This window comes from Micromesistius poutassou (genome assembly GCF_964030765.1).
Source record: "Micromesistius poutassou genome assembly, chromosome: 14".
Taxonomy (NCBI): Eukaryota; Metazoa; Chordata; class Actinopteri; order Gadiformes; family Gadidae; genus Micromesistius; species Micromesistius poutassou.
Genome location: NC_140284.1, coordinates 15,396,615 through 15,412,350, shown reverse-complemented (window position 1 = coordinate 15,412,350; position 15,736 = coordinate 15,396,615). Strand labels below are relative to the sequence as shown.

Genomic DNA, 15,736 nt, shown 5'->3' with positions numbered 1-15,736 from the left:
CAAGCCCAGGAGTCGCTTATAACCCAATAGAGGGACTGCTTCTAGACCAGGACAGTGGACTACCTTCACTAGGTTGGTCTGCTTCAAGACCCGGGTGGTGGACTACCTTCACTAGGTGGGTCCACTACCCAGGACCATAAGGAGTGTACTGATGGTGTGGTGTTTCCCCAGACATGGTGCTGGACCACCAGGAGCTGTACTGCCCCCTGGGAGACCAGCTCCGGGCCCGGGTGAGGGAGGCCCTGCTGCGGCCTCACCACCACCAGAACCACAAGAAGCTGGCCTGCCGTCTCTCCATCGTACGCTCCCTGGCCGACATGGGCCGGCGCGCCTCCACGCTCCACCTCGACCCCAACAGTGAGGCCTGAGATGGACCTACAGCCCCAGGGTCCACGGCCTGGGGCTGGAAGACCACCTGTAGTCCTGTGTTGAGGTCCACCTGTAGTCCTGTGTTGAGGACCACCTGTAGTCCTGTGTTGAGGACCACCTGTAGTCCTGTGTTGAGGACCAGCTGTAGTCCTGTGTTGAGGTCCACCTGTAGTCCTGTGTTGAGGTCCACAGCCCCCCTGTAGTCTTGAGGACCGCTGTGGAGTCCTGCTGTATCACGCATGTTAATTAAGCGTGTTTATTACACTTGTGTTGGATTTAGAATAAACACTGCATACAGGGGGCGGGGAGGGGGGGGATTACACATCTTTTGAAACATGCTGTTGGCATACTTTGTAGGAGGTTTTATGCACTATTAGATTTAATCTGGTTTAATCAAGCTTTCATCCATCTGGGTCTTACAACATGGAACGTGTGAAAGCTGATCTCAGTCTTGGTTATTTCCCAGAATTCTAATATGAAAGTTAAATCTATTTTTTACATTTTGGCCGAGCTCAGAGGAGGACGGCTGATCAAACAACATATGGAGAGGAAGTTTGTCCCTAGACATTTGAAGAGCTCCTCTCGCCCCGTTCTGTGTTCCAGGTCAGTTCTCCTCCCAGAACCAGCTGGCAGCTCCAGATGGGAAGGGAGACGACAGTATGGTGGACTTTAGCAAGGTACCGTCCTCACTCAGACACATGGCAGTAGGCTGGGTTTAGTAAGGTACTCAGACACATGGAGGCAATAGGGGGGTTTAGTAAGGTACTCAGACACATGGAGGCAGTAGGGGGGTTTAGTAAGGTACTCAGACACATGGAGGCAATAGGGGGGTTTAGTAAGGTACTCAGACACATGGAGGCAATAGGGGGGTTTAGTAAGGTACTCAGATACATGGAGGCAGTAGGGGGGTTTAGTAAGGTACTCAGACACATGGAGGCAGTAGGGGGGTTTAGTAAGGTACTCAGACACATGGAGGCAGTAGGGGGTTTATGCTGCTTTTCCACCGACAGTATCAGCTCGACTCGACTCAACTCGCCTCGACTCGACTCGGTTCCAGGTGCGTTTCCATCTAAAAAAGTACCTCTTCAATGTGGGCGGGTCGTAGAAAATAACCTCTACACCATGGGAGACGCGATTCCCGGGAAATCTGAATCTGATCAAGACTATTTCCTGATTCCCGGGAAAGGTTATGATGGGAAATAAAATAAAATAAAAAGCGCAATGACTGCGCGTCTATTGTTGTCATACGGTAACGTTGATGGAGGCGAAACTCGAGCCCTGGGAAAGGAACGACACTAAAACGAAACAGCGAAACGCTGATCCTCCGGAGCCGGTCCGTGGACTCCAGCCACGCCGGACACACACAACCATGCGCAGCCTAACTCTAGCCCCGGGAAAGGAGCGACACACGGCGAAACGCTGATCAGTGTCCCCCTCTGGAGCGGGTTCGTGGACTCCAACCACGCCGGACACAACTTAACTTTGAGTGATTATTCCCATTTACAGCCGCTGGCCAATCAGTTACCAGCAGCCTGTTTACGTCACACAAAAGTACCTACTCCGCTCGCTTGGAACCTCGACGGAGGTAGTACTAAAAAAAAGTACCCGGTACTAGGTACCGGGTACTTTTTTTGCCAATGGAAATGCAAAAAAAGGCGTGGCGAGTTGAGTCGAGTCGAGCTGGTACTGGCGGTGGAAAAGCGGCATTAGTAAGGTACTCAGACACATGGAGGCAGTAGGGGGGTTTAGTAAGGTACTCAGACACATGGAGGCAGTAGGGGGGTTTAGTAAGGTATCATTGAGATCACGGCAGGATGCAGTGGATCACAGATGAGGGAGGTATTTTGAATATAAACTGGGAGTCTCCTTTTTGAGGTTGCAATAAAAGATCCTGTTGATGTTCTCCTGCTAAGTTTCACTCTCCCTTTAACATCTTCCAGTCTCCTTCATGTGTTCATTGTCTTGCACAAGTGGGTCAGAATACAACACACTGTCCTATATTAATGTGTGTACTGTAGGTATCAATCAGTCCAACCTGGATTCTTGGGAAATCCCTCTGTTAGATTAGGATTAGAGCCATGCTATATGGTGGTGGTATATGATAAACCACCACAATAACCATTATCATTTAATATGATGGAGACCATGTGAACCTAAGTGGTGAAGCTCACCAGCGCTCACTGCCAGGAGGAGCATTATGAACATCCCTCAGCCCTCATCATGTTACGATCCAGGCTAAACACTTTGTTATAGAACATCAATCCACTCTCTTCCATTCACATCCGACACGTATAATATGGCACGGACTGTCACAGACTGTCAGGCTAACCCTGCTTCAAATCTGCTGCAGAGGGTTGGTTTCTTACGTTACCCAGAATGACCTTCCTATCCTCCTTTCATCAGGAGCAAGATCCTGTAAACTATACATTTATACATGGAATAAAGTAACCCAATGTATTCCAACCATATGTCACAGGCTTTAGTATTAATTATGAGAGCTGGCATTTGGCAGAAAGGCTTGCCCTGTGACACACTAATCTGCGTAGTAATACGTGGTTAGTATACAAGTGCAAAGTACAAAGGGTATGTAATGAAATGCAAGCCTCATGTCAGACCTTCTTTGAAGGAGGCTGATGGTTCAGAGACAGAGCCTCTGAGCTGCTAAAACCAACATGTGACTTGAAGACTCTCCTATTGAACCCTGTGGTCACTACCGCAGCCAAGTGACGTCCTACACACTCACATAGGACCTACGTTGTACCTTAATCATCCATCTGCCTTAATGATGTTGAAGTGTTTTAGGCCATAGTTTATCTTTAAACATGAGATGAAAGCAAAATCCTGCATGTAATAAACTCAATTTAGGAAGAAAATATGAATACATAATACATGAATACATAAAGTACAAAAAAAGTAGCTGTGTGCACAACCCACCTTCTGGCCAGGTGCAGGACAAATAAAGTAAATGTACTGCTTAAGCTCCCATACTCATTTAATAAAAAATTAATATGGGAGCTTAAGTGCTGCGGGCATTACATTTCTTTCACTAAATATGAATATATGTCAGTGATGCTTGGATACGACTTGGATGTCACTACTTTCATTACGGATTAGTCACTCTGGACTAATGCATTGTTGTCATGTGTGCAAACGTCCACTCTGATCCCTTATGCTGACATGCTGCTTTGAGAACACAAACACGGGGAGGTGTTTGTCGGCTGCTGCGGACGGCTGCACGGGGCCTGCAGTGTGCCAGTGAGGCCAGGGACAGGAGCCAAACCCCGGGACGTCTCCTAGAGACGCTCCCCACATACCCGTGAAGCCCCATTCTGCATAACAATGGATCCGCACAGCTGCCCTGCTAATACTATAAGTGCAATGACTGCTTACATCCAGCACCAAGTCCAAAGAATAGCCCCGTCCTGTATATATAAACCAGGTGAAATCCATGTTGCTAATGATTATTAGTAGAAGCGAAACATCATTCGTCCTCTAGTGAGCGTTAAGCTACCAGGGGACAGCTCATCTCTTAGTATCTCCTCTACATGATGACTATGACGCATTAATGTTCTATATGACATACGTCTACGTCTATCCCCAGGTGGACCTCCACTTCATGAAGAAGATCCCGGCGGGGGCGGAGGCCTGCAACGTGCTGGTGGGGGAGGTGGAGTTCCTGACCCGGCCGGTGGTGGCCTTCGTCCGCCTCTCCCCCGCCGTGCTGCTCCACGGGCTGACGGAGGTCCCCATCACGACCAGGTACTGACACCACCCAGAACCCCTCCACCCCCTGTTGATAGTACTGTGGGAGTATTGGTGGTTGGAGATGCATTCATAGTACTGTAAACGATGGTCCCTGTCAGGTTCCTGTTCATCCTTCTGGGGCCCCCGGGCCGAGGGACCCAGTACCATGAGATGGGTCGCTCCATCGCCACCCTCATGACCGACGAGGTAATGATCCATTACCCATATCAATCAATTAACATTCTGCATTATACATGTCTTGGTATTATTTATTATTTATTATTTAATATTTAGTATTATTAAATATTATCAGGTGATCTATGTCCGTATTATCAGGTGATCCATGTCCGTATTATCAGGTGATCCATGTCCGTATTATCACGTGATCCATGTCCGTATTATCACGTGATCCATGTCCAGGTTTTCCATGAAGTCGCCTACAAAGCCAAAGATCGTAACGATCTGATCGCTGGGATCGATGAGTTCCTCGATCAGGTGACTGTTCTGCCCCCTGGGGAGTGGGACCCCTCGATCCGCATAGAGCCGCCCAAACACGTACCCTCCCAGGTCAGTCTACTACAGTAAACTACCGCAGAATGTACAACTACAGTAAACGACAGCCGAATGTACTACTACTGTAAACTACCACAGAATGTACTACTACAGCAAACTACTAAAGTAAACTACCACAGAATGTACTACTACAGCAAACTACTAAAGTAAACTACCACAGAATGTACTACTACAGTAAACTACCACAGAATGTACTACTACAATAAACTACCACAGAATGTACTACTACAGTAAACTACTACAGTAAACTACCACAGAACACACTACTACATAAACTACAGTACTATGTACTACAGCAGAATGTACTACGGTAGAAGACCTCTGAATGTTTGAATGTAGAACAGAAGATGAGATAACCATAAGGCTGATGATGATGTCATGGTAACAGACATACTGGGTGTTTTGTAGGAGGGGAGGAGGAAGAGCTGTGTTCTAGAAGAGGAAGATGAGCCTGGTGGGCATGGAGGTCCAGAGCTGCAACGGACTGGCCGGTCAGATCTATGTTTCATACATCTATATCATATATCATAGAGCTATATGTATGATATATCTATCATAGAGCTATATCTATCATATATCTATCATAGAGCTATATCATATATCTATCATAGAGCTATATCTATCATATATCTATCATAGAGCTATATCATATATCTATCATAGAGCTATATCTATCATATTTCTATCATAGAGCTATATCTATCATAGAGCTATATCTATCATATTTCTATCATAGAGCTATATCTATCATATATCTATCATAGAGCTATATCTATCATATATCTATCATAGAGCAATTTCTAGCATAGAGCTATTTCTATCATATATCTATCATATTTCTATCATAGAGCTATATCTATCATATTGATAACATGTATCATACACGTATATCATTTTGATGTCATATATCTATAACATTCATGTTTTATATTTTTTCTATTGTATGTCTAACATATTTTTCTCTGATATATCTGATATATATATATCTATGTTAATCTATGATATATCATAGATTTATGATATCATCGATCATAAATCTATCGTGTATCATTAATCTATCATATATAGGGCTATCATACAGTATATATACCTATATATACCTAACAAATATTAATCATTTATCTATCATTTATATCGCTGTTTTATTAATTTATGCATATTTATATGAATTTATCTATCGTATATTTAACAATTATTCGCCAAAGGCAAAGTGAATAGTGGGGCTATTCTCCACTATTCACGGAGCCTGAGGTGAAGAATTGTTTTAGTATATACTACACGTGAACACTCCAAAAATAAACAAGATAACACTTTTTGCTGGGATTAATTTGTTTTTATTAGCGGTTTATTTGTTTTTATTAGCATGACGAGACGACCGAAAACAATATCCTGAGTTTGAGATCTCAATCTCGGGATATTGCCCAATATCCCGAGATAGCGAACCAATCAAATTGCGCCATCTTAGGCGTTCATGTGTAGTAGCTTATACTAAAACCCTATATCTATCATTTTTGGAAAATCTGTCTGTCTGTCATGGAGAGTGGAGATGGTCATGACCAGCCAGCAGCAGTGAGCTTTGCAGGAGCACAGTGCTGCTGGGAGGAAACCATTAACACACATTACCCTACAGTCTAAGAGATGAACCATTAACACACATACCATGAACCATTAACACCATGAACCACTAACACCATGAACCATTAACACACATAACCCTACAATCTAAGAGATGCTAAAATGTCAAACGAACCAAAGGGCTTCAGGTGTGAAAGGTCTTGGTATGTTTTGAGCTTCTGGGTTTCCTGGTTTGAGGAGCCCGGTCACCGTGGTCACCAGAACCAGTGCTGAGCCGTGTGTCTGACCCCCCAGGCTGTTCGGGGGTCTGCTCCTGGACGTGCAGCGGAAGGCGCCCCACTACCTGTCGGACTACGGCGACGCCTTCAGCCTGCAGTGCCTGGCCTCCCTGCTCTTCCTCTACTGCGCATGCATGTCCCCCGTCATCACCTTCGGAGGTCTGCTGGGCGAGGCCACCGAGGGACGCATCGTGAGGCTCCTCCCCCTACACCACGAGACATCACCATGGAGACACTGTCTTAGACATCACCATGGATACCATTCACCATCCATTCATACACTATTTACAATATACAAACTGAAGACAAGATGGAAACACTTTTTGTTACAATTTAGTACTTGAGGAAACCCTTTTCTCCAAAGCACCACACATGGAATTCAGAGACGTCTCCAAAAGGCCTACAAGATAGGGGTTCTGCCCCGTGCTGTAGGAGGCCTACAGGTTAGGGCCTGGGATAAGGCCTACAGGTTAGGGCACGGGATAAGGCCTACAGGTTAGGGGTTATGAGGCCTACAGGTTAGGGGTTATGAGGCCTACAGGTTAGGGGTTAGGAGGCCTACAGGTTAGGGGTTAGGAGGCCTACAGGTTAGGGGTTAGGAGGCCTACAGGTTAGGGGTTAGGAGGCCTACAGGTTAGGGGTTAGGAGGCCTACAGGTTAGGGGTTATGAGGCCTACAGGTTAGGGGTTATGAAGCCTACAGGTTAGGGGTTATGAGGCCTACAGGTTAGGGGTTATGAGGCCTACAGGTTAGGGGTTATGAGGCCTACAGGTTAGGGGTTATGAAGCCTACAGGTTAGGGGTTATGAGGCCTACATGTTAGGGGTTATGAAGCCTACAGGTTAGGGGTTATGAGGCCTACAGGTTAGGGGTTATGAAGCCTACAGGTTAGGGGTTATGAGGCCTACAGGTTAGGGGTTATGAGGCCTACAGGTTAGGGGTTATGAGGCCTACAGGTTAGGGGTTATGAGGCCTACAGGTTAGGGGTTAGGAGGCCTACAGGTTAGGGGTTATGAGGCCTACAGGTTAGGGGTTATGAGGCCTACAGGTTAAGGGTTATGAAGCCTACAGGTTAGGGGTTATGAGGCCTCTCGCTCTCTCATATATGAGAGAGCGAGAGGAAGAGAAAGAGAGAGAGAGAGAGAGAGAGAGAGAGAGAGAGAGAGAGAGAGAGAGAGAGGGGGAGGGAGGGAGGGAGACAGGTAGACTGAAGTGGTGTGTGTTCTCTGCTTATGCGTGTGTTCTCTCCTGGTCCAGAGTGCCATCGAGTCTCTGTTTGGGGCGTCCATGACGGGCGTGGCCTACTCGCTGTTCGCAGGCCAGCCCCTCACCATCCTGGGCAGCACCGGGCCCGTGCTCGTCTTCGAGAAGATCCTCTTCAAGTTCTGCAAGTAGGCCTCTCACCAGCCCTGTGTCTCAGTAGGCCTCTCACCAGCCCTGTGACTCAGTAGGCCTCTCACCAGCCCTGTGTCTCAGTAGGCCTCAGTGTGGGAGTCCCTCCCCCTGTTAGATTACAAGGTTATGTGGATGTGTGTTTGTGTGTTTGTGTGTTTGTGTGTGACTTCAGGGATCTCCTTCATCGTTGGGGTGGCAGTAGCTCAGGAGGTAGAGCAGGTTGGTTGTTAGTTCGCTCCCCGGCTCCTCCTCGCTGAGTGTTGTGGAGTCCCTGAGCATGAGCACGTAACCCTAACTGCTCCTGACGAGCTGGCTGTCGCCTTGCATGGCTGACCATCGGTCTGTGAATGTGTGCATGAATGGGTGAATGTGAGGCAATATTGCAAAGCGCTTTGGGTGGTAGGTAGGTAAGTAAAACTTTATTGTCCCCGTAAGGGGACAATCAAATTTTATAACATATACATAACAATAAAACAACGATAAAAAACAGACAAACCAACATTTTGATATCAACAACATGGAGCTTGGTAGACTGTACGTTAAGTTGCGTTCAAAAGCTTAATGGAGGCTGGGACAAATGATAACTTAAGGCAATTGGATTTGCATAATGGCATGCTGATTCTTCTACCTGATGGCAGGGTCTTGTATTCAGGGAAGAGTGGGTGTTGGGAGTCAGACATTATTGTCTTTGCTTTTTTCTTAACTGCCTGTTCATAGCTGGTCTGTATAGGCTCGTATACTTTCCACCCTACGATTTTCTTCGCTGTTTTGTGCATGCCGGCCAGTTTGCTTTTTAGCTTAACTGTTAGGTTGCCAAACCATGTGGTGATCCAATATCTAATGATGCTCTCTACAATGGCACGATAAAAAATCATCATTATGTGGCTGCTCACCACATCATGATGATTTTTTATTGTGCCATTGTAGAGAGCGGTTACAAAGAAGCGCTATATATATGCAGTCCATTTACCATTGATTCTTCCTCATGCTCCAATTATATTTTCAAGAAAGATTACTACATTACTACTACATTTCAGATCCAGTGCATTAAAGGTAGCTTAGGACATTTATTTAAGAGGCATTTATTGTCATATTTATTAAAATTGTCTTTACATTCCGATAGCAATCTATCAAATCCGGTGTCTGTGTCTGTCTCAGGCCTGTAATAAGCATGGCCAATCATTTCATTCGGCCCTAATGAAATGATTGGCCATGTGACCCTACAGTAGGCCGTCCTGCCTGAGTCATGTGACCCTACAGTAGGCCGTCCTGCCTGAGTCACGTGACCCTACAGTTGGCCGTCCTGCCTGAGTCACGTGACCCTACAGTAGGGCGTCCTGCCTGAGTCACGTGACCCTACAGTAGGCCGTCCTGCCAGAGTCATGTGACCCTACAGTAGGCCGTCCTGCCTGAGTCACGTGACCCTACAGTAGGCCGTCCTGCCAGAGTCATGTGACCCTACAGTAGGCCGTCCTGCCAGAGTCATGTGACCCTACAGTAGGCCGTCCTGCCCTACAGGGAGTACGGCCTGTCCTACCTGTCTCTGAGGACGTGCATCGGGCTGTGGACGGCCTTCCTGTGCGTGCTGCTGGTGGCCACGGACGCCAGTTCTCTGGTGTGCTACATCACGCGCTTCACCGAGGAGGCCTTCGCCTCGCTCATCTGCATCATCTTCATCTACGAGGCGCTGGAGAAGCTGGTCCACCTGGGGAAGCACTACCCCTTCAACAAGAGCAACGACCTGGCCCGGCTGTCCCTGTACTCGTACGCACAGACACACACACACACTCACACACACGCACGCACGTACACACACACACACACACGCACGCACGCACGCACGCACGCATGCACGCACACACACACACACACACACACACACACGCACGCATGCACACAAACACACACTCGCACACACACACACACACACACACACACACACACACACACACACACACACACACACACACACACACACACACACAGACAGACAGACAGACAGACATACTGCTGGGCAGCGTTAAGAGGTTTACCAGAGGTTGAGCTGTCAGCGGCTCAGGAGGAGGAGATCAGCAGAGGGCCGCTCTCTAGGAGACTGGACCGGGACGGGGGCGGGACTATGGTAGGACCGGGTGAACCAGATGTTGTCCTCCAGGTGTTCCTGTGTGGAGCCAGCAGACCCCAGCAATGCCACCCAGATGTTCTGGGAGACCAACAACATCACAGCCTCTGAGATCTACTGGGAGGCCATGGAGGTCCAGGTAACACACACTGTCTGTCTGTCTGTCTGTCTGTCTGTCTGTCTGTCTCTCTCTCTCTCTCTCTCTCTCTCTCTCTCTCTCTCTCCATGTCGTCCGTCCCCCCTCGTCTACTGCGAGACAAAACCAGGATAATGTTACATAAGCAGGAGGTGGAGGAGGTGGGGGAGGAGGTGCAGGGGATGGAGGAGGAGAAGGAGGAGGAGGTGGGGGAGGTGGAAGGGGTGGAGGAGGTGGAAGGGGTGGAGGAGGAGGAGAAGGAGGGGGAGGTGGAAGGGGTGGAGGAGGTGGAAGGGGTGGAGGAGGAGGAGAAGGAGGGGGAGGTGGAAGGGGTGGAGGAGGTTGAAGGGGTGGAGGAGGAGGAGGAGGAGGAGGAGGAGGAGGTGGAGGAGGGGGAGAAGGTGGGGGAGGTGGGGGAGGTGGAGGAGGAGGAGGAGGAGGTTGAGGAGGAGGAGGAGGAGGTGGAGGAGGTGGAGAAGGTGGGGGAGATGGAGGAGGTGGAGGAGTTGGGGTGCCAGCAGGTCACCCTGCGCTCCAGATGGAGGAGCAGATTAAGGATTACTGGATTACTCAACATATCAGAAAAGCACATTTGGATGCTCGCTCACATTTTGTGAGTGCGGGTTCAGCCCTTAAAACATCGGCTGCTGGAATTAGAGTCTGCAGCGCCTAGCAGACATGTGTTCTGGTGCCCTCCCCTCAGGTCAGCAAGAGGGCAGCTAAAGGCGGCTCAGTGGAGCAGTTCAGTGGAGAGGTTCAGTGGAGAGGTTCAGTGGAGAGGTTCAGTGGAGAGGTTCAGTGGAGAGGTTCAGTGGAGCAGCTCAGTGGAGCGCTCAGTGGAGCGGTTCAGTGGAGAGGTTCAGTGGAGAGGCTCAGTGGAGCAGTTCAGTGGAGCTGTTCACCACACCTACTCAGCTCCTCCTCACTGCTCAGGATGGAGCGTACAGCAGCCCCATTAGTGAGCAGACTGGACCTGTCCTGGTCTGCAATGTATATTCAGATGGTTAGGGGGTCTGGACTCAGGGTATCCTCTAACCCCAGATGGTTAGGGGGTCTGGACTCAGGGTATCCTCTAACCCCAGATGGTTAGGGGGTCTGGACTCAGGGTATCCTCTAACCCCAGATGGTTAGGGGGTCTGGCTCAGGGTATCCTCTAACCCCAGATGGTTAGGGGGTCTGGACTCAGGGTATCCTCCCCTTCCAGGACTGCGTGGACAAGCGGGGGGAGTTTGTGGGCAGCGCGTGCGGCCCCCACGGCCCCTACGTCCCCGACGTGCTCTTCTGGTGCGTGGTGCTCTTCTTCTCCACTGTCTTCATGTCCGCCTTCCTCAAGGACTTCAAGTTCAGCAGCTACTTCCCCACTAAGGTACGCCGTCTGAGATCACAGTGCAACGAGGCCCTCTGGTGGCCGGCTACTGCGCTACACACATGGATGATGATGTTCATTGTATTGTTGTCAGTTTTATAATTCCTAGGTGTATCTAAAGATGATCTCTGGCTCTGTCCTCGTAGGTGAGGGCCATCATCAGCGACTTTGCCGTGTGCATCACCATCTTCACCATGGTCCTGGTGGACTACGCCCTGGGGGTCCCGTCGCCCAAGCTCCAAGTGCCCAGCGTCTTCAAAGTGAGTCTACGTCACCATGGGTCTGGACCAGGACCCCATGAGTCTGGACCAGGAGTCCCTGTGTGCTATCTCCCCCTGGTTCCTGGTGGTTCCTAGTGGTTCCTGGTGGTTCCTGGTGGTTCATGGTGGTTCCTAGTGGTTCCTGGTGGTTCCTGGTGTTTCCTAGTGGTTCCTGGTGGTTCATGGTGGTTCATGGTGGTTCATGGTGGTTCCTAGTGGTTCATGGTGGTTCCTAGTGGTTCATGGTGGTTCATGGTGGTTCATGGTGGTTCCTAGTGGTTCCTGGTGGTTCCTAGTGGTTCCTAGTGGTTCCTGGTGGTTCCTGGTTGTTCCTGGTGGTTCATGGTGGTTCCTAGTGGTTCATGGTGGTTCCTGGTAGTTCCTGGTGGTTCCTGGTGGTTCATGGTGGTTCCTGGTGGTTCATGGTGGTTCCTGGTTGTTCCTGGTGGTTCCTAGTGGTTCATGGTGGTTCCTGGTGGTTCCTGGTGGTTCCTGGTGGTTCATGGTTGTTCATGGTGGTTCCTGGTTGTTCCTGGTGGTTCCTAGTGGTTTCTGGTGGTTCCTGGTGGTTCCTGGTGGTTCATGCCTCCAGGACTCTGAGGACGGCTTTTGCTCAGAGGCAGAAGACAAATAGAAAGTCTGAAGGCAGAGGAACCAAAGCATCCCGTGTGCTCTCTGTTCCCAGCCGACCCGGGACGACCGGGGCTGGTACGTGAGTCCGCTGGGCCCCAACCCCTGGTGGACGGCCGTGGTGGCGCTGGTCCCTGCGCTGCTCTGCACCATCCTCATCTTCATGGACCAGCAGATCACCGCCGTCATCATCAACCGCAAGGAGCACAAGCTCAAGGTGGGTCCAGACCGGTTCAGACCACTGGGCACCGGTCCAGAGGGTCTCTGGTCTCAGCAGGACCACAGTAAACCCATGTGGTCTGTCTGGTCTATGATGAACCATGTGGTCTGCCTGGTCTATGATGAACCATGTGGTCTGTCTGGTCTATGATGAACCATGTGGTCTGCCTGGTCTATGATGAACCATGTGGTCTGCCTGGTCTATGATGAACCATGTGATCTGCCTGGTCTATGATGAACCATGTGGTCTGGCTGGTCTATGATGAACCATGTGGTCTGTCTGGTCTATGATGAACCATGTGGTCTGCCTGGTCTATGATGAACCATGTGGTCTGCCTGGTCTATGATGAACCATGTGGTCTGTCTGGTCTATGATGAACCATGTGGTCTGCCTGGTCTATGATAAACCATGTGGTCTGCCTGGTCTATGATGAACCATGTGGTCTGGCTGGTCTATGATGAACCATGTGGTCTGCCTGGTCTATGATGAACCATGTGGTCTGGCTGGTCTATGATGAACCATACAGACTGCAGGCCTGCATGTCTTCACTGTTTCCTCTGAGAATGTTTGAAACTGAAAAGAGTAAAACGTGAGCAAATACAAAGAAATGTTATGGATGTCATTTGGTTTAACATGATAATGACAAAGTGGGTATTACATATTTAATGTACATATGAACGCTTGGTGTGTTCTACGGACGCAAAGAGTTTAGAAGCTCTGATCCAGATCATCTGCTCTGTCCCTGTCGGTCTCCTCTACCACCCAGTGTCCTCTCTACGGCAACTATGACAGGAGGGCTATGTCTATCACCTGGTCTGCCTCTCTGTGGTCCCCTTACAGAAAGGCTGTGGCTACCACCTGGACCTGCTGGTGGTGGCGGTGATGCTGGGCGTGTGCTCGCTGATGGGCTTGCCGTGGTTCGTGGCGGCCACGGTGCTCTCCATCTCCCACGTCAACAGCCTGAAGCTGGAGTCGGAGTGCTCCGCCCCCGGCGAGCAGCCCAAGTTCCTCGGCATCCGGGAGCAGCGCTTCACCGGCCTCATGATCTTCACCCTCATGGGGTGTTCTGTCTTCATGACCTCTGTCCTCAAGGTCAGCTCTGTCTTCATGACCTCTGTCCTCAAGGTCAGCTCTGTCCTCATGATCTCTGTCTTCATGACCTCTGTCCTCAAGGTCAGCTCTGTCCTCATGACCTCTGTCCTCATGACCTCTGTCCTCAAGGTCAGCTCTGTCTTCATGACCTCTGTCCTCAAGGTCAGCTCTGTCCTCAAGGTCAGCTCTGTCTTCATGACCTCTGTCCTCAAGGTCAGCTCTGTCCTCATGACCTCTGTCCTCAAGGTCAGCTCTGTCCTCATGACTGCTATCCTCATGTCTCTGAATGGTTCCTCTGTGATGTCTCCTGTGTCCTCATGTGTCTGATGGTTCCTCTGTCCTCAGTTCATCCCCATGCCGGTCCTGTATGGAGTGTTCCTCTACATGGGAGCGTCTTCTCTGAAAGGCATCCAGGTAAAGGCTTTGTGCTTCAGCCTGTTTCCCTCTCCTGCTTTATATTCTACTCTATTTATAATGTTATTAGTATGCAAATTAGTTAAATCGCCCTCCCTCCCAGTTCTACGACCGTCTGAGGCTGTTCTTCATGCCAGCCAAACACCAGCCCGACCTCATCTACCTGCGCCACGTGCCGCTCCGCAAGGTGCACCTGTTCACCATGATCCAGCTCAGCTGCCTGCTGCTGCTCTGGACAATCAAGACCTCCAAGGCCGCCATCGTCTTCCCCATGATGGTGTGTGAGGGTGTTCTTCACGCTGAGCAGGAGAGACCTGGTTCACCTGAGAACGTCACCCTGCTTGTGTGCTCTGCAGGTGCTGGCGCTGGTGTTCATCAGGAAGCTCATGGATTGTTTCTTCACCAAGCGGGAGATGGGCTGGCTGGACGACCTCATGCCAGAGAACAAGAAGAAGATTCTGGAGGACGAAGAGGTGGAGATGATACAACAACTCACTGTCAATTTAGAGAATCAGACAAAAGACCAAACAGGATTTAGTCTGAACTGGAAATAAAATTAGTTTGTTGATGATGGGCTAGAGTTTAGGACGGTAGAGAGTTCTGGAAGTCTTCAGTTGTATGATCTGTACCTTCAGTGGTGTTGAGCTCCACTAACACACTGACTGACCTGCCAGGTGGAGGAGCAAAGCATTCTGGGAGAGGAGGAAACGGCCGTGCCGCTGAAAGACTACGAGTAGGTTACAGTTTATTATATATCATACATATATATACATACATATAGATACATATACATACATTTCTTTTCATTAATACACAGGATCAGATGTTATAATCCCTTGTGCCAAAATCCAAGGAAAACACATATTCAGAGGCCCCTGTCCAAACCAACCTTACAAGCACGCTGGCTACCAAACTACCAACCAAAGGTGAAAAACATGATAAATAATTTAAAAAAATAAAAAATAAAAAATTACAATACAATGTACCTATCCTATCCTATGGCTATCACAGCCTAAAAACAGCAATGCCACCTTCAACAGACCCAGGCTCCGTTTAAGTGCGAGCTCCAGGTAGTGACAATGCCCCCCTGACCAAACCAACCTTATAAGCACGCTGGCTACTAAGCTACCAACCAAAGGTGAAAAACACGAGACAACAAGCCCAACTAACAGCAGTAAATACAGCAGTATGCAATAAGCAGAATATCATTGGGGTTATCAAGTGGGCACCCTCTTTCACAGATGTTTCGTTAAGTTAGGCCCACGACCGCTCCTGAAGGTTTAACAATGAAACCAGCGTCCTGGATTCACCCCCCTCAATGCTGCCACCACATTGCCACATTTAATGCATCTAAACACTCTCTTTCCTGCATCGTACCCCTAGCCCTACCGCTAACCCTGACCAAACAAACACGTTAGCACAATAGCACACGTTAGCACATCTGGCTTACCTTAGCTTGGTAACCCCAGGAAGTATGTTTTCTCCTTATCCACAGCCATTCACTTGCTCGTTCTGCTGCCACGGACATGTTACTAACCGCCTGCCTCAGACTTCGTCCACAAA

General features: G+C 49.2%; 1 protein-coding gene across 1 annotated transcript in view; it reads left to right on the top strand.

The window, feature by feature from the left end:
• The window catches only part of slc4a10b (solute carrier family 4 member 10b), a gene marked incomplete at both ends in the record, with an annotated part of 33,666 nt that overhangs the window by 14,251 nt on the left and 3,679 nt on the right, over positions 1–15,736 (top strand). The window contains 18 exon segments of the mRNA XM_084478243.1: positions 172–357; positions 973–1,046; positions 3,971–4,128; positions 4,233–4,320; positions 4,534–4,680; positions 5,095–5,177; positions 6,556–6,730; positions 7,796–7,929; positions 9,452–9,697; positions 10,089–10,194; positions 11,396–11,557; positions 11,704–11,817; positions 12,503–12,664; positions 13,508–13,759; positions 14,105–14,173; positions 14,277–14,450; positions 14,530–14,646; positions 14,848–14,906. Coding sequence (XP_084334369.1) covers positions 172–357; positions 973–1,046; positions 3,971–4,128; positions 4,233–4,320; positions 4,534–4,680; positions 5,095–5,177; positions 6,556–6,730; positions 7,796–7,929; positions 9,452–9,697; positions 10,089–10,194; positions 11,396–11,557; positions 11,704–11,817; positions 12,503–12,664; positions 13,508–13,759; positions 14,105–14,173; positions 14,277–14,450; positions 14,530–14,646; positions 14,848–14,906 — 2,506 coding nt within the window.